We start from the raw sequence: 22,599 nt of genomic DNA on the forward strand, positions 1-22,599 counted from the left end.
GGTTACATACCTGCAACTTACAGGGTACATACCCCCAGTACTCACAGGGTACATACCCCCCAGTACTCACAGGTTACATACCTGCAACTTACAGGGTACATACCCCCCAGTACTCACAGGGTACACACCCCCCAGTACTCACAGGTTACATACCTGCAACTTACAGGGTACATACCCCCAGTACTTACAGGGTACATACCCCCAGTACTCACAGGGTACATACCCCCAGTACTCACAGGTTACATACCCCCCAGTACTCACAGGTTACATACCTGCAACTTACATGGTACAAACACCCAGTACTTAAAGGATACATACATACATAGCTTCAATTTAAAACTGTACATCCAACATACGAGCCAAAACATTTCAGACATTCAGCTCTGGATCAAACATTTATCCAGGTAAACCTTCAGTCAGGTTTCTCAGAATATAGATGAAGACGATGAAGATGAAGTTGGTAAAAGCCGAGGATCTACAGAAGCAGGTTGTTAAATGAACCCAAACAGTCAGACAGCTGTTAGTTTATAAACCTTCAGCCGAAGATGAAACGGTTTCTGTCGGCTCCTCTTACGACATCAGAGCAGACTAAGTGTCGCTGCGGTTTGTATTCAGACGGAGTCCAAGTGTGAGGCTGAAACCACAGCTCATGAAGACGTCAGACCACAGAGAATAATCGACTCTTCAGGAGGTTTACATGCTCGCCCCGGCACCAAACCTGTGACTTGCACTTTGTCACTAGACTGTAGTGTAACTCTCAGACTGTGGGCCATGTCTGAAGGTGGAAATTAAACTACGTTAGCTTTGAAGCTGTGAAAATGTGCTTTAAGGACGAACAGACACTGTTTTTATTTTATTACCATTTATTCTTTCTGAAAGTGTACATTAGATTATTTACATTACTTTAGCTCGCCTTTAGCATCCTTCACCTCTTACCTGGCACTTTAGCTCATGTTTACTTTCAGCTGATCCTTTGTCTCTTTTAGCTAGCCTGGTTGGGCATAATCGTATCGTGTGCAATTAATCGTCAGAAAAACATTAATCGATTATTTTTTGGTACATGACAATTAATATGATTAATGCTACCAGGTCGACCGACTGGAGATTGCTCCAGTGAGTCCACTCGGTGCTCCTCTCCACGTCATATATGACAAATTAAAAAAAAAAAAAAAACGTTCTGTAATTTATTTATCTATCAACACAATTTAAAATTTTATGTATAGCCCAAAGTCTGTAATTTTGACACAGTTTGGGACAGAATTTTATGAAGAGCAAATCTTTAGCACTAAATTGGTCACGTGACTAGAACAGGGGTTCTCAAACCTTTTGGGTCTGGGGACCCCTTAAAATGGCGAAAAAAATTCCTGGGACCCCCTAGTAAAACCCATGCTGTTTTAAAAGATAATTTGTCATTTCAACCCCTAAATTCCATGGGAATATGTGACCCATCATATTGACATGAGGATTAAGTCAAATTTGGTCAAAATGACCTAATTACATTTTCAGATTCCTGGTTTAAAAGCTACATTTTGACACCTGGATCATCCTGATATCATCAGCTTATCCAGAGATATGACTTAATTTGTCTTGATGGTTATGATGTTTGGTCTGAATCCTAATTTNGATATCATCAGCTTATCCAGAGATATGACTTAATTTGTCTTGATGGTTATGATGTTTGGTCTGAATCCTAATTTTTTGTAAATTTATTGAGTATTTTTTTTATTTTAATTTAAAGAATAAACCTCAAATATTTTTTGTACATTAAGATTTCCCAGTTGGAGAGAAACAAAATCATTGTTAGCTCACAGGGAAAAATTCAAAATCAGATTTTTGTTGCTACTGCTCAAAAAAATGCTTCAAAAATGTTTTTAGGATTATATTTCAGACAGTTCATTCAAATGATTCATTGATAATTCATTATATTTTGACATAATGCAATTCTTGCAAACGGTTAAATCAAAACCATATACCTGTATTTCTCCACATCCCACTTTTGGGCTTAATTCTCGTTTCAATGTGATGGCTCACATTTATATTTTTATTTAGTATATTATGTTTGTTTTATTAGTTCATTGTTCTCCATGCATTTTTAAAAATAAAAACCAAATTAACAATTTAGTGAAATTTTTTTGAGGACCAACAAGATACCTCTCACGGACCCCTTGGGGTCCTGGGACCCCAGTTTGAGAGCCTCTGGACTAGGACATAAGGGTGTCAAGTGACTCCAGGGGATTAATCATCAAATTAATCGTTATTGGCTAAACACCTCAATTAATCGTGATTAATTTTTTTGCCAATTTCGCCCAACCCTAGCCTATAACAACTTTTACCTTTACTTGTACCTTTTAGCCTTTTGCTACTTTTCCTTTTACCTGCTTTAAGCTGGTGCTTTGCTACTTTTGGCATTTAGCTAGTGTTTTGCTCCTTTTAAATTCAACGTTAGCCTTGTGCTACTTTTAGCTAGTGCCCTGCCTATTTTAGCTTTGTAGATAGTGTTTAGCATCATTTAGCTAATCTTTCTCTACTTTTAGCTTTAACCTAATCTTTTACTACCCTTATCTGTTTTTAGTTGGTGCTTTTCTATTTTCAGCTAATATTCTGCTCTTCTAGCTTTTATTTAGTGTTTTGTTCCTTCAAGCTTTAACCTAGCATTTGATTCTTTTAGCTAGTGTTCCATTTCTTTGAGCTTTTAGGTAGAGTTGTGCTATCTTTGGCATTGAGCTTTGAGTTTTGCTACTTTTAGCTCTATCTTTAGCCTTCTGCTTCTTTTAGCTCTATCTTTAGCCTTCTGCTTCGTTTAGCTTTGGCAGCTCAGTTTCAGATCCTGCAACGCTCAGCGTTCACTTCACATTTTAGCAGAAAAGTCATATTTTATGAATTAAAAAGAATTTAAATAAAGATTTATCAAACAAGCTAAATGTTGCTACAAGCTGAATCGTCGGCTGCTGACTGTTTTTATTGAGCGTGACCGATGTGTTAAATAAAAACACCAACATTTAGAGTTTGTTCTGTCTGATGAAGCTGAGGCTCCGCCTCCGAACACCTGCGAACATCAGCCAGCACACAGTCAGAGTCTTTTTGTCTCATCGCTCCTCTGCACCGACGGTCCGGCTCCAGCGTTATGAGCTGTTAACCGTTAACACTCGACAAGCTGTGGTTGGTTTTTACTTGGTGTTGCTAAGCAACCGTGTTGGTTTCATTTTCTGCAGAAAGCAGAAACTCGCTCATCATCTTGCAGGAAGCGATTCGAGGTCTAACTTGGCTCAGCGGTTCTCGCTAACGCCCTATTTTGAGTTTCGTTGACTCATCGATTTATTATAACTAAAAAATAATAATAATAATAAAAAACAATGGCCAAGTCTGACACAAACAAATACATTTTAACAAGTTCTTAAAACGTAAATAAAGATCAGTGCAACCTACACAGACTGCATCATAAGGAGCAGTTTATGCATGGAGGAGGATTTAATTCAATGATTTTATTTTCCTTGTGTTCAGGACTCTTCCTACAATTAAATAAAACATTAAAATAACCAACATCAACTCTCCAACTCTCAGTAACTCCAAACTTTCTTCAGTTTTCAACAAACCTAAAACCACAAACAGCTCAATTTAACACAGGAGCAAATATAACAAATATGTTTTTAATTCAACAGAAACTAAATAAAGTGAAAGAGCTGAATGAGTTTCAGTCGGTAGCCTTAAAACAAGCAGAACAATAGCTAAAGGAACATAAGACTAGCGAAAGTTAGCAAATGTCTATCTAAAAGCATAAAAAACCAGCTAAAAGAAGTGTGACACTAGCTAAAACAAGCAAAAAGCTAAAAGCTAAAAGTAACAAAAACAATCCCATAAAGGATAAACTTAAGAAAAAGGCTAGCTAAAAGCTAAAAGGAAGGCAACACTATCTAAGAGCAACTACAAGCTTAAAGTATAAAAAAGGCTTGCTAAAAGTAGCATTAGGCTATCTGAAAGCTAAACAAACACAATGCTAGCTAAAAGGAGAAAATGCATAATAATAATGTTAGACTGACTGATTTCTCTAATAAAATAATTTCTTTCAAAAAGATATTTAGAGAGCTCATATAATCATTTAATACTATTTATTCTTCATATTTGACTATTTATTGAATCACAGTTAGTTCAGTCACATTACGGTTCTAAATATAAGATAAGCTACAAAAAGAACAGTTTTTTTTGGGGGGGGGGGGACGCTAAGCGGACACTCATCTTTTCTATACAGGGGCAAACAAGTGTTCATCTGAGTTCATATTTTGGGAGAGCTGAAACAGTGTCTCCCAGCATCACAACAAACCACAGCTGTATTAAATGTTTGTCAGCTCTGAAATTCAGAGTAAGATTCGACAGGAAGCTGCCCCGTGTCCACCACCGGCACAAGCGTGTCATTTTGAAACCTAACAGGAAGTGCTTACCCGGCCGTCGTGCGTGAGGAGGATGGAGTCGCTCTTGATGTCCCTGTGGATCACCCCCTTGGCGTGTAGGACGGACAGCGCCTTCAGGACAGACAGACACACCGTGGCGATCTGCTCCTCGTTCATCCTGGAGGAGAGAAGTTTTAAAAAGGCAGGATAAATGTAAAGAGTTACAAACATCAACAGAAAATAAACCATGAGAATCTGAGTTGTGTTAGACTGCCCTCTAGTGGCTGAGCGAGGGATTTCTGATGCCTGTCAGTTAATTATCCAGGATTAAGAGTTGCTTTGGCAGGCTGCCTCATCATGTGAGATGATGTTTGTCATCAGGAATGATGCTCGTTTTATTTCCACAGAAGTTAAAAGGCAACTAAAGCTTCTGTGCAGAAAACAAAAGCTGCCAGTCCAGTTTTCCAACCAGAACGATGTAAATTATTCATCCTGTTGCAACGCTTCAAGTCTGATTTTATATTTTAATCCAAATTTTTTTCTCATATCAACTGTGTTCTAATTTAAAAAATGTGACCAATGGTTAGTGATGCCACTTCAGCCGTTTCTGTAGAACTGAAAACTAATTAATAACTGTGACTACCAGAATAAAAGCCCCCCTGCATGCTTCATCCTGGACTTTTATTTTGTCACCTGGTGTGCGTCACGATGTCAGTGAGAGCTCCGCCCTCCAGGAACTCCATGACGACCCAGAGTTCGTCTCCCACCAGGTAACTGTTGTACATCTCCACCACGTTCTCATGGTGATAGTCCCGCATGATCACCACCTGCAGCCGCCAGGAGAAGACAGACGCTGAGATTATTCCACCGCTGCAGGACACCTGACGATCAGCAGCTGAGCTCCTCTCAACCACAAACTCTTGTTTTCTTTGACTCATCAAACACAGAGGAGACGCTCAAATCTGGACCAGGAACTGGACTTTCTGATCAGTATCAGTTTACCTCTGACCTGCAGTCATTTTAAACTCTGGATGCCTGGTTGGACTTGAAAACCAGAACATTTTTAAACTTTTTGCTTTAAAGCAAACACAAATTTAAAATATTTTGGATGCTTTTACTTTACTACTTCCTAAACAAGTTAATATTTAAGTGCTGTATAGTAAATGAGTATTTTTTTGCAGATAATATCCAGTGCACTCATGAATATATTTTGCTAACAAAGGGACTGAAGTGTATTAAAGGGCCTGTGACATGCTTATCCTTCAAATGCAAAAAATCAAAGAAAACATATTTATATTTAAGAAAATTAGCATAGTACACATAATTTTACCCATTTTGTCTCATAACTGGCATACTTTCTCTTGAATTTGGCTCAACAAAAAGAAACAGGAAGTGACATCAAAGGGAACTCTTTAAGAAAAGAAACTCTGGTCTTTGTTTATTGAAACAATTTTAGTTAAACTCTTCTTCAACTCTGATAGTGAGTCAAAATAATCTAAAGAAACATCAGATTCTTCTCTAATTATTGTAGCTTCACTCTGTTTACATGCAGGTATTCCCCTTTGACATCACTTCCTGTTTCTTCACATGCAAATATCTCAACTGTTCATCTTAACGGCGTGAAATTTGTTTTGCTACATTACCAATGTTATCTTTCCAAAGAAGCATTCATATTTATTACAAAAATTTGATGTCACAGGCACTTTAAAGAGGGTTAAGGCCAGAGTAAAAAAAGTCTTGATTTCCGGAAGTTTGATTTTATTCTCAAAAATCTGAGGAAAAAAAAGCAGCTAGTTAAAAGCTAAATGGACAAAACGGCAGCTAAAAATAGCAAACGCCTAACTAAAAGCTAGGGTAATAAAAATAGTAGCTAGAAGAAGCAGGACACAAGCTAAAATTGGAAAATGTCTAAAAGCTACAAGTAACAAAATACCAGCTAAATGCAACAAAAGGTTAGCTAGAAGTAGAAAGAATGGTTACTAACGTTAGCTAAAAGCTATCAAAAGGCTGGCTAAAAGTTTAAAATAAGAGGTGTATGGAAGAGGGTTAAGGCCGGAGTAAAAAATAAATAAATAAAAACGTTTCTTTCCAGAACTTGGTTTTAATCTCATAAATTTTGTAGGGAAAAAAAAAAGCAACTCATAGTGGCTCTAATAGTCTTCCGTAAAATTAACACCTACAAATAACAGCTGAAAATAAAATAAACTTTTAAAAAAAGCATCTTACACATATTAGTGCTCAAAATATGTTGAGGACGACTCTCAGCTTCTACCACACCAAAATTTAGCTCAGCAACTGTAACAGTATTTTATTTTATTTGTTAAACCCAAACTGTAGCGGCCATCTTGAACCATGTTAACTCTTAAAGTTAATCAAACGTGCAGCTAAGATTAAATTTTAACCGTCTGATTAAAGAGCATCCAGCGGTTTGTGAGATATTTTGCTAACAGGGATTTAATGATAAAATCACAAACTTCAATTATTGCAGATTCTGCGTCTCTTTCATCGTTCCTCACCTCGTTGAAGAGAAGCTCTCTGCGCTGCTGTTTTCTCAGGTCCATCTTCTTCACAGCCACCAGCTTCCCGGTGGTCTTCACCGTGGCGATGCAGACGATCCCCGTGGACCCCTCGCCTATCTTTATGTAGTGGTCCAGGTAGGTCCGCGGGTCGCCGGGATCCACCACCATCTGCAGCGCCGCTCTGAACTGCTCGTGGGAGACCCTCTGAGGCTCCCTCTGCGGGGAGTGACCCTGAGGAGGGGCCCCTGATGATCCCGCGGGTGCGGCGGGGGCCGGGGGCCGCGGGGCGGGAACGCTGGGGTGAGGGGTGTGCGGGTACTGGGCGGTCTCGGGGGTCAGGCTGGGGTGGGAGCTGTGATGGGGCTGCTGGTGGGCTGGGTGCTTGGAGCTGGAGGAGCCGCGGGTAGAACCGCTGGAGGGTCCGTTCTGAGGGGAGGATTCATGGTGTCGGACCACCTGGAGGAGACAGACTGAAGACATAAACCAGGAAGGCCTGGACAAACCTAAACATATTTAGAGGACTAAATTATCTGAAGTCATGATCTTCACGTTTACATTTATTTAAAAATAATCCATCGTTTTCAGAATGTCCCTGAAACAGGTGAGTCCTCACCTGTCCTGTGGGGCTGCGTCCTCCGTCGCTGTCTGTCCTCGGGTACGTGTTGAACGGCCGGGTGTTCTGCTGCGCCGTCTTCATCACCCCTTCAGTTATCGGCAGGTTTGGGGTTCGGATGTTGGGTCCTGAGAGGGGCCTCTTGTCCCTGGGAGACTGAGGGCTGCCCTCCCGAGGGACGTAGCTGGACTTTGGCCTGAGGTCCTCGGGCTGATCTCTGCGGACCGCCGGCTCCTGAAGAAATGATGAAATAATAGTAAACACTAGCTAAAAGCTAAACCCAGGGAAAGACGGGAAAAGTCTAAATCCTAAAAGAATCAAAACATTCATTAAAAGACTGCATAGGTAAATAAATGCAGTCAAACAACAGCTAAAAGTATTAAAAGGGTAGCTTGAAGCTTAACAAAAAAAAAGACCTGAAAGATGTCAAAGTCCAGCTAACAACTCCACAAGTAGCAAAACAATAGACAAAACTAGCAAAGGGCAAGCTAGAAGCTAACGTAGCAAATAGTAGCTAAAAGTATTAAAACGATAGTTAAAAGCCTAAACAGCAATGGTTAACTAGAAGCCAAAAGTGGCCAAACTCCAGCCAAACTCCAGCTAACAAGTAACAAAACAATAGCCAAAACTAGCAAAAAGCTAGCTGGAAACTAAAGTAGCAAAACTGTATGTAAAAGCCTAAAAACTTAAAAGCCTAGCTGTAAGTTTAAACAGCAATGGTTAGCTAGAAGCTAGTAGTAGCAAAACATAACTAGAAGCAAGAAGCAAAACAATAGCTAAAAGCTAAAATTATTAAAAGGCTAGCTGAAAGTCTAAACAGCAACTGTTAGCTAGAAGCTAGAAGTAGCAAAATGTAACTAGAAGCTAAGGCTGTGTCCAAAACGGCAGGACGGGTCCTCCAAAGGTCGAATTTGTCGGCCGCATACGTCACAGTGCCGCGACGAAGGACGTCCAAAACGGAAGACTCCTCCGATGCGGCCGACAAATACGTCCTTCTTTTTCCCCGAATCGAAGGACAGGTCCGATGGATCCTTCCCGGCCCAGCATATCCCATAATGCATTGCGGCCCGACCGGAGATTTTTTAAGCTAGTAATGGCGGACGAAGCGAGAGAAAAGAATACATTTTAAATAAAAATATGGTGATTTAAAAATAAAAAAATTAGCGGTTGTAATTCTAATACTTTTATCATTTGTATGGACATGTTTTTAAATATTATATTTTCGTCATAAAAAACGCGAAATAAACATGAACCTACAGCGGGTCAATTAGTTCTTCAAATGATACTTTTAAGTTAATTTTATAGTTTTGTGATATTAATAATGCTAATGTATTGATAATTTTCTAGTTTTGATTTAAGTTTGCTTGTTTAGCGTCGTCACAGTTGCTAGGTGACAAGACGTACGCCGGGGTAAGGAGGGGAGGCTAGACCGTCCAAATCCACAGCCTCTTTTTTTCCGGTCTTCCCGGTCTACCAAGGACCCGGCCTGTCGTTTTGGACACAGCCTAAAAGTAGCCAAAGTCCAGCTAACAACTAGAAGTAACAAAACAATAGAAAAAACTAATTTTTAGCAAAAAACTAAAACAGCAATACAGTAGCTAAAAGCATAAAGTTTAAAAAGGTTAGCTACAAGCGAAAACAGCAAAGGTTTGCTAGAAGTTAGAAGTAGCAAAACATAACTAGAAGCCAAAAGTAGCCACGGTCTAGTTAACAACTAGAAATAGCAAAACAATAGCCAAAACTAGCAAAGGGAAAGCTAGAAGCTAAAATAGCAAAACAGTAGCTAATTGCAAAATGTATTAAAAGTCTAGCTACAAGCCTAAACAGTAAATGTTAGCTAAAAGCTAGAAACAGCAAAAAGTAGTCAAGAAGCTAAAATGATCCAAAGTCCAGCAACAGCGAGAAGTAGCAAAAGATTAGCTGAAATACCTGGTCCCGGTCTCGATGGTCCCTGTTTCTGTGAGGGGGAGGGGGAGGCTGGCCTGACCCAGTCCTCTCTCTTTGGGCCTTGCTGGGCTCCTGGCCCCGAGGTTGCTGCTGGGGTCGGCCCTGGATTTCCTCATCCCTCGGCGAGGGACGGACTGCTCGATGACCGTGACGGGGGTCGGCTCCGGGTTGGTGCTCCTGCCTGGGTCGGTCCCTGAGGGTCAGAACACCGGCGTCAGAACCAAACCTCAGATAAACGCTGGGCCCACGCCGCGGCCCTGGTTCTGACCTATCTGGGTGGGAGTAGTGTCTGTGGTGAGGATCTCCGTTCTCCTGTCCGCCTCCGCCTGACGAGCTGGAGTCCCTCCGGGGCTGGTCGGGGCTGCCTCGCCGCAGTGAGTTGGACCGGGTCACAGACATGGTGTCAAACTCATCCAGCAGCCACGTTAAGGAGCTGTCTGCGCCCAGCTTGCTGCCGCGAACGATCGTCTGCAGACACCGAGGGGAAATAAAAACAAACATCAGATCTTAACCAGCTCCTAACCCGCGTACCATTAGTGCACGGTACTGATTCGGCTCACCCCACCTTCCTGGGCTCTACAGTGGTGATGACGGTGGCATCGATGAAGGGTTTGGGCCTTTTGGCTGTGTCTTCAATGAGCGACTGCCATTGTCGCGGCAGCCCCACGAACTTCTGCTCCTGGGCGTCGAAGTCCGTGTGAACGCGGTGCTCAAAGTTAGACGGGTCAGAGATCTGGATTCGACTTTTCTTCTTTTTGGAGAACATGATGGCGGCGGCTGCAAACCAGCATCAGATCTGTAAAGAGGGAGAGGGAAGAAGACGAAGTTACAATCTGCACAAGATTTACAAAACATTCAGAACAAATAAAGCGCATTAATAAAAACACTTAAAGCTAGGGCTGAACGATTAATAGCATTTGCGATAATCTCACGATACGTTAAAATGAGATTTTCTAATGGCACAGGCTGCAATTTGACTGGTCACGTGAGTTGGGAGTGAGTGCAGCAGAGCAGTGTTGCTAACTTAGCCACATTGTTGCTAGATCTAGCGGCTTTTTAGACCCCTCTAACGACTTTAGTTTTCCAAAAAGCGACTAGCGACAAATCTGGCGACTTTTCCCGGTGTTTTTGAAGACTTTTAGAAACTTTGGGGCCAGCACTTTCCAAGCACCTTACTCCTTTCCTCCCCCTTCCTACAGTGGTCCGACTCAGCCTCGTGCAGAAGAATTCACCCCCCCAACTCCGGCTGCAGTCAGCTGAGAAGGGACCGCTGCAAATGAATCTTGCATGTGCAAAGTTGCCACTGCTCCTGCCTAGTTTCTAATGCAGGATGTAATATTTACTGTAATGTTTTTCTCTCTACTGTCTCTAAAATAAATCTCTGGACTCAGCTGTTTGACTCACAGATCAGTCACTGCTTCACCTCGTCCTCCCAGTGCCTCGTGACATCGAACAGTCTGCAGATTAAATTTAAAATTATCACTAATTTAATTTATGTAATGTGGATCTAAAGGCCCTGTCACACTAGACAACTTGTGAAAATTTTAAAGACATCTACGTTGAAGATGGAATTGAAAAAAAATCAACTGGAAGCTCCTTTTATACCTGTACATTCTGTAATTCTAACAAATTGATCAACTATATAAATTTTATTTGCAATTTACACATAAAAAATGTTTCGTAAGGTAGTATAAGTTGTCTAGTGTGGCAGGGCCTTAAGCATTTAAGTCATAAAATTATTTTTATTTCACTAAGTTTTATTGCAGTTCTAAACATATTTAGTGTTTTTCTTCACTGTTTTTTCTCTTTAACGTCTCTCCAAGCTCAGATCACAGTTATTGACATATTAGGTGATGATGTAATCTAGCAACTTGAGTTTGATTTTCCTAGAAAATAACGAGCTGATTAAAGCAGATGTTTATTCTCTCTTTGTTTTTTGTTTCTTCGCACTTTATTTTTTATGATGTTACTGGCTGGAAAGCAGTAATCTATGTTTTTTTATTTTTAAATATTTTTTTCTACTTATTTAGACACTGTCCTTTGAAGTTCAGACAGTGTTTAGGAAGTTCACTTAAAATACTTAATATCATGTTTTATGAAACAAGAAAAAATACAAATGGTAAAAAGGTAAAGCCACTTGTTTGCTTTATTGTAATCTATGCTTTAAAGTGTACTTTGTTTATTATAAAACAGATTTATTGCTTGTGTTTGTTGAAAAGTACTTAAAACATTAAAAAAATTGCATATTAAATAGCAGTAGCAATTTATAGATAAAAAATTGCAATTAGATTTTCCTAAATCTTTCAACCCTACCTAAAACACGTTAAAAACAAACAATTATTTATATCTGACATCTTTAAAACTCAGAACATTAGTAAAAATATATGCAGAAATCTAAAATTACCACAATATAAAGATGACTTGTGTCCATTTGATCAAATTATAAGATATTAAACTGATTTATTTCAGCACAAAAGTCATTAAAACACAGAGTGACTTTTAGCTGAAGGTCAGCAACAAGCTTAATGTCTGCTGGACCCAAATATCCAGTTTAATGTGGAATGATGTCATCTCCATGATGAAATTTCCTCCTGTTATGGTAAGCTACTACAGCGGGAGAAAATGTAAATAAAGTGTGGCTAACGGTACATTACAGATAGCAAAATGTATTCATGTTTGTCTGGTTTTATCTGCTGTCGGTTCCAGAAGGTCAGGGTCAGATATTAGTCAGTAAAGGTCTGCCTCCTGTAACAAAAAGGTCAGCTGTAAACAGCTTTAAAACACTTCCACAACAACATGCCTTTGTTCAACAGCTGTGTCACTGTGATGCGTTAAACTGCCTGTAAAAACAATTGGATTTCTCAGCGCCTGTTCTGCTGGTCACTAGTTACAGCCAGTCAAGCTGAAAAATCAGCCTTTTCCGGTCGCCAGCCGAACAACTGCTGCATCACTGAAGGTTTTGTGCTGAACTAATAAGTGCACGTCCACACCCAGCAGATTAAAAAAATTAAAAACCTGTTTTTATGTTTGAGGAAATAAAAATCTGCAGGTTGATCGTTTTTAATTAGAAAACTGGAGCAAGAATGGTGAATTCTGAATGACTGACGAAGCTTTCTGAAAAAGTTGAAACTAAGCGTAAAGCTAAATGAAGCAAATGCTACATAAAGCCGGCAAACTGTACTAAAACGCTGGCTAGAAGCTAAAGTAAAGCGCTAGTTACAACCCTAATAGTAACAAAACACAAATTAAATGTAATGAAACCTAAAATAAAAATTGTAAACACCATATAAAAGCTAAAGTAGCAAAAAGCTAGCTAAATACAAAAGTAACAAAAGATAAAATAGAATCTAAAAGCTGCTGGTTAGCCAAATTTAGAGAATGCTAGCATTTAGTTGCATTTAGTTATTAATAGAAAGAGCATTAGCAGCAATAGCCTTATCATTAGTATAACTAGCGGTAGTTTAATTAGAATTAGAAGTAATAGTGCTAGCAAGACCTAGGGATGCACGATCGGTCCGATATTTAAAAATGGGATGATATTACCATCCGATATTGATTTCCCACTTTTTATCTTTGTGTTTCTGTTTTAGGAGGGGAGATGGTTGGTTGAGCAGCATCTGTTTGATCATAACAGTGATATTGACGCTGCTAATCAGGAAAAACTGAAGTAGAGCCATGTCAGAGGTCTGGTTGTTTATTTACTGTATCAAAAAAGACCCAAGTGTCTTTGTGCGTATATGTATAATATAATTTGTGTGTTTGTGTAATATCGGTAAATATCGGTTATCGGCCATAACAGCAATAATTATATTGAATATCGATATCGGCTAAATTTTTCATATTGGTGCAGCAAGACCATAATTAGCAAAATGGTATATGGTAAATGACTTGAACTTATAGAGCACTTTATCAAGTCCATGTGGACCCCAAATTGATTCACCCATTCACACACACACTCAGACACCAATGGTGGTAAAACACATGGTAGCCACAGCTGCCCTGGGGCACACATACAGAGGCAGGACTGCCATGCACAGGTGCCGCCAGACCCTTGGGCCACCATCAGTATGCGAGTGGGTAAAGTGTCTTGTCCAAGGATATAACGACTGAAACAGCTGGAACGGGGAATCGAACCAGCAACCTACTGGTTACAAGACAGCTCCTCTAACTACTCCACCACAAAGCATTAGCAGTATTAATAACTGTAGTAGCATTAGTAAAACTAGCACCAATAGTAGTATCAGCATTTGCAAAACTAGTGTTTGCAAGGGTAGTATTAGCATTAGCAGCATTAGCATTAACAGTAGTAAAACTGGTATTAGCATTAGTACAACTAGCTTTAGAAATAAAATTAGCATTAATAAAACTGGCATTAGCAATAGTAGTTTTAGCATCAGCAGTACTAGCATTAACAGTGTAGAACTTGTATTAACATTAATAAAACTAGCATTAGCAGTAGACATATTAGTAAAATGTGCATTATTTATAGTAGTATTAGCATTAACAGTAGTAGACTTAGCATCATCATAAGTAGAATGAGTATTAGATTTAGCATCCGTATAATTAGCATTAGTCGAATGATTTGAATAGATTTTCGACTGCAGATTGAGCTCCAGGGAGGAGCTAGGTATAAGAGGCGGTGCTTTGTACCAGCAAGTGTTTGAGCGCTAAATGATAGCACTCCACATGGTTACCACAGGAGATTCAAGGATTTCTCAAACACGCATGAAAGAGTCAAAACAACACTCTGGGTATGTTTTTGATGAGGAAATGATATAACATCATAAGGCTCAAAAAGTAAATTTTCCACCATACTCCCCCTTTAAAAGTATAAAACCTACAAAAAACAAAAGTCACAGTGCCCTCATTCTCCTGAATGAGCTGAATCTTCTGATTTATGAACCATTAAAGAAGCAGAAAGTGTGCAGCAGTAGATAAAACAAAAAACACAAAGAAAAAAAACTGAGGAAAACAATAGTGTGAATGCTGACTCAGCACCTTCCCAGTCATTCAACAGAAGCTGCATTTAATGAGAACAAACTGTAGCCTTTTGTTTTCTAAAAAAAACCCTGAGTCCAGCTCACTCCGATCACTCTTTGAAGAACAAAAACTAGAGTCGGAACCAAGAAAGAAAAAAAAAAGACTCGTGGACGTGGAGCCGGGTGGATGGAGCCGACTCGGGCGGTCTGGGTGGGTCAGAAAGTTAGAGGCCGTGAGTCATGCTGTTGTAGGATTAATAAACTCTTTCACAGCAGGACTTTTTGAAGCAGAAGCGAGATCCACCCAGGAGCACGCTGGGAAAAAAAACAAGTTCAAAGCACACAAAAAAAATAAAAAATAAATCACAGCACTGAAGCCAAACTTGAACGCAACACCCAGTAACAAAAAAAGAAAGAGGCTGAGGATTATGAAACAGGGTGTTACACGCCAAGTTATGGAGGCAATCAGTGGCGTGCACCAGAACACAAACTAAAACGATTGAGACAAAAAAAAGAGCAGCAATAAAATAATTATTTCAGGGTGTGGCGATCCCACTGGAGATTTATTACTTTCAATGGAATTCATTTGTAAAAAGCACTGCAAGAACAAAAACAAAAGTGTCTAAAAACTAAAGTATTCTGTTTTTTTCTCATCCCTGATTAAAACCTTTCACAAATGCTTCAACTAAAACGATCGAAACACAAAACTACACAGGAACGGGTCAAAAACAGATCCAGATCCTGAAAAGACAGCACAAGCTCAACTCTGGGTATTTTCCCCTCGTCTACCACCGTGTTGACAAATAACTCTCACAGTGTTAATGAGTCTGATGACAGGAGCATCAATCTTTACTGGAGGCCTGTCATTAAAAGCACTGAGGATAAAACCAACGCCTTTAGGTTGGAGCAAATTAACGAAGCTTGAGGGGACGAAAGAGAAACCAAAACAGGAAAACAATCGTGTGAACTCAGCAGATGGTGGCGTTCGGGTTGTTGTGATGCTCCGCCGTTAGCTCGCTGCAGCTGAATCAGAGGTGATAATAACAGCCTGTTGTCTCTCGCTATAATGTTTCCCAGATTTATGAGGCGCTGTGCAAACAAACTGCTCGAGCAGTGACCCTGGAGCTCCCGGGTATCGGCCTGTTCTCAGCGCCGTGTTTAATATTCCACCGAGTGAAACTTTTACACACGTCTGCGCTGAAAAGACCGTTTTCACGTTTCTCATGTGAAACATTCACGGTTTACAGAGTTAATCGTTGTGGTTTTGTTGACATGAATATTACTGTCCTTGTTGAATCAGCTGTTGTTTACATCCTGTATTAAAAAAATAATAAATTTTAGAGAAATGGGGTTCTGTTGTTGTGTAGACCAACAGTGACAGAATGAAATGTAACAAATTAAAATTGTGCAATTTATTATTGAAGCCAACTCTGTTAGCAAATATCATATGGACCACGAGAGACACCAAACAGCAGATTAATTAATTAATTTGCAACGTGGTTGCAAAATTACAAAAATAAGATCCTGAGAATTCAAAAACAAAAAAATAAAACAAAACAACCAGACGTTTTGCTTCCTGGATGACTGAGAATCAACACCAGCAACCTGAGATCATTACCCAAACCAGTGGTTCACAAAGCTGGGGTCAGGACCCCTCTGTGGGTCATGAAACATCAAGTAAGGGGCCCAAGATGATCAATTTAAATATAAATAAATTGCTAATGGAATTTTTTAATTATTGCAAAAAAAATTAATTATAAATATATATATATATATATATATATATATATATAGACAAAATCATAAATGAATAAAGGCATCATGGGTTTGTTTATATTGTTGTTATATAATGCTTAACAGAGATTTGTTTGTTTTTTAGCAAAGTTTGCATTATAAACCAGTAATATTCGGGGTCACTAGTTTCAGCAACCATTATTTTGAAGTCCGGAAGATAAAAAGTTTGAAAAACACCGATATAAACCATCACAACTACATAAAAAAGTAGCTGTACCACAAAAACAAAAACATAAAATAAACAATACAAGCCTTTCTAAAGTCATGTTTTTCAGGGGTCATCACAGCGAGCAAATACTAACGGTCAGATGCCCTTCTTGATGCAAGCTGGACTCAAACCTGCGGCCTCAGGATTATGAGACAGCAGCCCTTGTTTTAACATGTCTTTAAAAAATAAAAATAAAAATATTTTAGGCTGCCATGTTGATTAAGTTGTATTACACTAAAAAAATTAAATACACATCAGTTGATGTTCAAAATGTTCTGAAGCCCGAATCGTGTCGACTCAAAAAGCTAATCAGTTGTAGTCCTACATCCAGTGATTACATCCTGTGAGTTTCATTAAAATCCCTCCAGTGATTTGTAAGATATTTTGCTAACAAACTTCACATATTGCTCCTCCGCAACAAGCAGAGGACAAGCTGATGGGAATAATTCAGGTTTAACCTCCTACACATTAACCCATAAAAACCTTGGGTTTAAACCACCACCACCCCACCCCCTCCCTCATGTGTCACCAACACTTGTCCAAACAGAGACAGATGACTGAGAGTCCAACAGCTGTCTCCACGGAGACACAGGTGGACAACAGTAAAGTTCTGCTTCTCCCGCCTCTGACTCCGTTAATCCGGGCTGACATTTTAACAACGGACCGTTTGTTCTGCCTCCGGGATTTCTCCTCCCGACCAAAACCCGGATTTACAGTCCAAAAAAAAGAGCAACATAAAAGTTTGTTTCATCGGATGAAACACTCACCGTCCAGAGGCCAGCTGGTACCGACACGTCGCGCCGCGGTGGAGGAGCGGAGGAAAACCGGACAGAAAGCAGGAGAGAGAGGAAAGTCCGCCGAACCGCCGGAGGACTTTCGTGAAACGAACCGGAACAAAACACGGATAAATAAAAAGGACACGAAGCGGAGCGGCACCGACCAGAACCCACGGACCGTAAAGTCGGTCTGTGTGTCGCGTTTCTGTTTGGTTTTCTGCGCGCGGACCGGTTTCATGACGTCACCGGTCCGAGGAATGAGCACGAGCGCTGGTCTCCTGCACAAAACCTGCCAAATACATGTTTGAGCCGAACGGAGCTCCTTCTGGTTACATGAACACATTAATTATAATAATAATAATAAATTATTATTATTATTTTTATAATTAAAAACTGAGCTGGTTAGTTTGTAAAGTTTAAATTTAAACCCACAGCATTTTTTTTATTGATCATGCAGTCCCAGGAATGCACGTTGCCCAACTGTCAAGTCAGACTTGTAAAGATGAAGCACTGACTTTGTTATAGAAAACTTTCAGCTACTACCACACCAAATTATAGCTCCTTATCTGTAAAACTGACTGATTTTTAGCCACTTTTGAACTGATTAAAATCCATTAGCTGTGGCGGCCATCTTGAATTGAATTAACTCCAAAAGTTAATCAGCAGTAGATGTTTGTTCATTGGTTACTTCCTGAAGGTTTTATTAAAACATATCCACTGATTCATGAGATATTTTGCTAACAGATGCGCTTTAACATTATAAATATTTTGTTAATAGCCATCACATTCCCATTTAGCTTATTTTTTGTACATACATTCTAGATAATATTTGTAGGTACTATTAATGTTAAAACCTTAAACATCTAAAAATTATTTGGTTAAAATACCAAACTAATGACAGAAAAATTCCCACCATCCCCAAAGGAAAAATGTTGAGCTTTTTAAATGTTACTTTAAAAAAAAGGAGAAGGATAAGAAGTAGTTGCACAAATTCCTCTTTAAAAATCTTCTCGTGATAATATTTAACGGCCTGCTTCTAATTAGACCACCGTTCTGGAGGAGCATCTGTGAAATCCAACGTCTGCGTGTTAATTTAAACCGACCCATCACGCCACTGACGACAAACATGTCAACTGTAAACACAAACACTGTAAACACAAACACTGTAAAAAACTAACTGTGGAAATAATTCTTCACAGTGTCCCGTTTTCTTCCACCGACTTTCCTCAAAACCACAAAAAGTTGCTCAAAAAACTAAAATCTTCGAGAACAAAAGAGACTCAGAAGCAGAACAGAGAAAAATGTTGTTAAAGTTAAAACAACCACACACAAAAAAACTAAACAGTAGCTGAAAACTAAATTCAACACAACAGCTGGCTTAACTAAAACAGATGCTAAAGCTAGAATGAGTAATACAGCTGCTAAATGTAGCAAAAAGAGCTAAAGTTAAAACAAAAAAACTGTTAATAAATAAAAAAAACTAAAATGTAAAAGAAGAAGGTAGCTAAAAAGTGGCAAAACAGTAGCTACAATCTAAAATCTGCAGAATAGTAGCTAAAAGGTAAAATTAGCATGGCTATAACAACAGATGAAGCTAAAATTATCACAACAGCTGCTAAACAAAGCAAAAGGGATGCTAAAATCAGCATGTGGCTAAAAATAGCAAACCCATAGCTTAATGCTAGAATTAGCTAAACGAAGCAGAGGGATGACTAAAAGCAAAACTGTAGCTAAAAGCAGATTTGCTAAAAGACAAAACTAATATTAGCTAATCAGATGCTAAAGCTAAAATCAGAATTATAAAAATGAAGCAAGAAAGTAAAAGTAGCAAGAAGACAGTAGCTAAATGCTCAAAGTAGCAAATATGTAATAAAAGCTAAAATCTAAAAATAGAATAAGATGAAAACAGAACCTGAAACCGATTTTAAAGAGAACAATGATGACACTAAGCAGATTTTAACGTATTTCTGTGGTGAATGTAATTTTAAATAGTTCAATATTTTTTAAAAAGCATAAAAGAAAAAATAAAATACTAGCTAAATGTTTTGATACAAAAACGGTTAAAATCAAAAACACACAAACAGGAAAACTAATCAACTTTAAATAAGATTAGATCATCTTTTTAAAAACTTTCTTCTCAGAGTAACATCTACAATCAAACTGTCAGTGAAGAAATGTTTTCTTTACGTTCCTCTGGGAGTAAAATCACTACAGGAGCCGGTGAACTTAACGTATCGCAGCCGAAGACGCACCAACCTGCCAATCCGGAGGCCGAGTTCAAACCAGAGCACGCGGCGCTGCGGCCAATCAGAGGCCGGCAGGTTGTGGAATGTGGAAAGGTCAAAGATAAAGACGGCGCAGAAAGCAGAGCCAGCGAGGACACCAGATAAAACTGACACATATTTCAACACAAACATGAGCTGTTCTGCATGAAAACCGGCTGAGGGACCTTCACCGCAGCTCTGACACAGAGAAAGACTTTTGTTCAAATCGGGTCGAGGTTCCGAGTTTCTGATGAAAAATAATAAAAAACTGAGTCACTCCAAATATAAAGACTTCAAAAACTAAGGATTTAACTTCAGTCCAGGTCCTGCAGACCCACTACCCTGCAGGTTTTAGTTGTTTCTTCTGCAGGTCTTGAAGTTCTTCAGAAACCTGTCAATCATTCGTTCAGACCACTAACGACTTCCTGCGGCACAATTAATCCACAGATGAGATGACACTCCAGCAGGAAGTGCCTCAGGCTGCACAGAACGTGCTACAGCTAGCTGCTAATGACCATAAAAACCTACGTCAACAACAATGTGAGGATTTATAAAACGGCATTCATAGGAATCCATCATAATATCCATGTATGGCAGGCCATTTTAACATAAAATCATCTAATCTTTATCTGTAATTACGTTCTAGACATATAAAAATGAGTTCTGACTTCGACTCTCCTGAATGGTAATTTAATATATCTGTATTTGACAGATCAAAATGCCTTGAAGTATCTTAAACATTATGATGAGTCAAAATTACGTTTTTAAATATTTGAATTAAGAAACTGCACGTAAGCCCCCCTGCTGCCACTTAGCTGTCCAAACAGCTGCCTGTCTGCAATGACAGACAATAAATTATCTATTTGTCTTAATTTGTGTCAAGTTGAAGCTAAAAATCATGTTAAAAACGAGAATTTGAGTTGGACTGTCCTGACACTGCAGATCACTGAAGAGCAAATTAATGTTAGTGGCTCAATGAGGCTAAAACGCCACGTAAATCTGTGACATTTTCACCAGACAGAATAATTACTCAACATATCTGAAACAGAAAAGCCGTCTAGATGAAAAAAATATTCAACAATTCATTTGGAGATACCTTAAAAGGAATTGTGACTCATCAAAAATACAGTTTTAAATATCTCTAATTTAATGTGAAGTGTCATTATTTGCTTTCATTTGCAATTTAATTTGCACTAGTCGAATCTAATGTGATATCTACAAATACATTTAAAACATCTTAAATTGGAATTATGACTAGTCAGAACAAAAAGTGAGGGAAATTGGGATTTGTCTGGTTAAATATCAATAAATAAATAAATAAATAAATAAAATGTTGCCAAGTCAAAATCTAATTAGAGATCTCTTAATTAACTAATTTGTCTGATCATAAACCATAAGATATCTGGAATGTAAGCATGGAGAAGCAGATTTTATGTCAAAATGGCCTGCCATACTCCACAACAGGTAAGATATTGACAGTTCACAAGCTTTCTATAAAGCCCCACTTCAAAACGTCTGAGCTATAGCTTTAAGATTTGCAAAGAGAAAAGTTTTGAGCACAAAAAAAACCCCAAAAACTTTAACTTCTATCATTTTATTGGTTTTTGGTAAACGCCAAAACACGGATGCTTTTATTTTGTAGTTCCATCTCATGGAGAGTGAGAGAAGATTGGAGTTCAGCTGCATTTTTCTCTTTGTGAGAAACCTTTTGGGTCAGCTGGCACCAAACACTGCCTCCTTTAAAATGTTGCTTTTTTAATGTGGGTCCACTGTGAAAAAAGACACCCACAATGAATTTATCACTCAAAATTGTTTATATTATTTATTATATTTTTTAAAAAAAACTCACTGTGGTGCAAATAAATCCTTTCAAAATAAAACTTTGTACAGCTGAGACCTGCCCACACCAAACAAAAATTAAACTATTAAGCAACTCCCGTGCTGATAATGTTATAAATGTAGCTTTACTTTATTTTTTCTTGTTCTTGTAAAATAAATTAGCAGAAAATGATGAACAGGTTGTTTGAGGAAAAATTACCCCTCCAGGCAGCTCCGGCATCACAAAAATGTGTCGTCCAGAACCAAATCAATTTTTCCAACAAAATCTCCTCTCACCCCCCTGCAGACATCTACTTGCACACAATTCAGATATGAATATGCTTAAAATAAATGAAAGGCGAAACTAAATCAGAGCAGAAACTTTTGATTGTTGATTAACGTCAGTCTCGTTTCGCTTAAGCGGCGGCGTTTGAAAATAAACATCCTCTCAGGTTAAACATTAGCTTTCCTGACTTCAAACTGCTGCAACTTTTTTCCACGAGTGACTTTTAAACAGCACAGCTCAACAAACTTCACTCCTGGACTGCACCATAGTTTTCAGCCACGAACAGAACCGAGACTGATCCGGACTCCTCGGACCTGCCTGGGGAGAACTGGAAGAGCGGAGGCTAACGCATTAGCCGCTAATAGCGAGCGATCGTAACCGAAATAAATCGGTTTTACATCGTTTATAAAGAGAAAAGGAGCTCACTCACCCAGAAAGACCGAGAGGAACTTTTCCCGTAGAGTCCGCGGGGTGTTGGTAAACTTTATCGTGCCTAAAAAAGCACGAGCGAGCCAACTTTGGATGAAGTGTGTTACATTAGCAAAAAGTCTTACTTTCCCGGCGCCATGTTGAACAGGGAAAAATGCGAGAACATCCGGGAACCTGAAGCGGAGCGCCGTTGTATGGAGGCCCGGAAGTGCCCGGTGTGGGGAAAAATAAATAACAAGAAAACTCGTAAATTTAGCTTGGTTAATCTACAAAAACAATGTTTAAACACAAACTACACATAAGTTCACAACTAATTTACTAATAATACAATAAACAGAGGATGGATGGATGGATGGATGGATGGATGGATGGATGGATGGATGGATGGATGGATGGATGGATGGATGGACATAAGATTATCTTAATAGAATAGAATAGAATAGAATAGAATAGAATAGAATAGAAACAGCTTTTATTGTCCCACAGAGGGGAAATTCAGGTGTAACAGCAGCAGCAGATAAATCAGTCCACAAAACAATATATTGCTATGCAACATTATCGAAAGTAGCAATGATAATAGA

General features: G+C 38.9%; 1 protein-coding gene across 1 annotated transcript in view; it reads right to left on the reverse strand.

Annotated features, from left to right (window-relative positions):
* pak4 (p21 protein (Cdc42/Rac)-activated kinase 4) overlaps positions 1-22,171 on the reverse strand; it is a 28,627-nt gene extending 6,456 nt beyond the window's left edge. Inside the window, exons 1-8 of the mRNA XM_014015909.1 lie at positions 22,020-22,171; positions 10,030-10,260; positions 9,733-9,932; positions 9,447-9,657; positions 7,518-7,751; positions 6,902-7,360; positions 5,079-5,212; positions 4,437-4,563 (exon numbers count right to left, since the gene is read on the reverse strand). Of these exons, the coding sequence (XP_013871363.1) occupies positions 4,437-4,563; positions 5,079-5,212; positions 6,902-7,360; positions 7,518-7,751; positions 9,447-9,657; positions 9,733-9,932; positions 10,030-10,230 (1,566 nt within the window). The 5' untranslated portion in view covers positions 10,231-10,260; positions 22,020-22,171. The remainder of the gene's footprint in view (positions 1-4,436; positions 4,564-5,078; positions 5,213-6,901; positions 7,361-7,517; positions 7,752-9,446; positions 9,658-9,732; positions 9,933-10,029; positions 10,261-22,019) is intronic.
* Between the last annotated feature and the right edge of the window lie 428 nt (positions 22,172-22,599).

This window comes from Austrofundulus limnaeus, unplaced genomic scaffold (assembly GCF_001266775.1).
Source record: "Austrofundulus limnaeus strain Quisiro unplaced genomic scaffold, Austrofundulus_limnaeus-1.0 Scaffold136, whole genome shotgun sequence".
In the NCBI taxonomy this organism is placed as follows: Eukaryota; Metazoa; Chordata; class Actinopteri; order Cyprinodontiformes; family Rivulidae; genus Austrofundulus; species Austrofundulus limnaeus.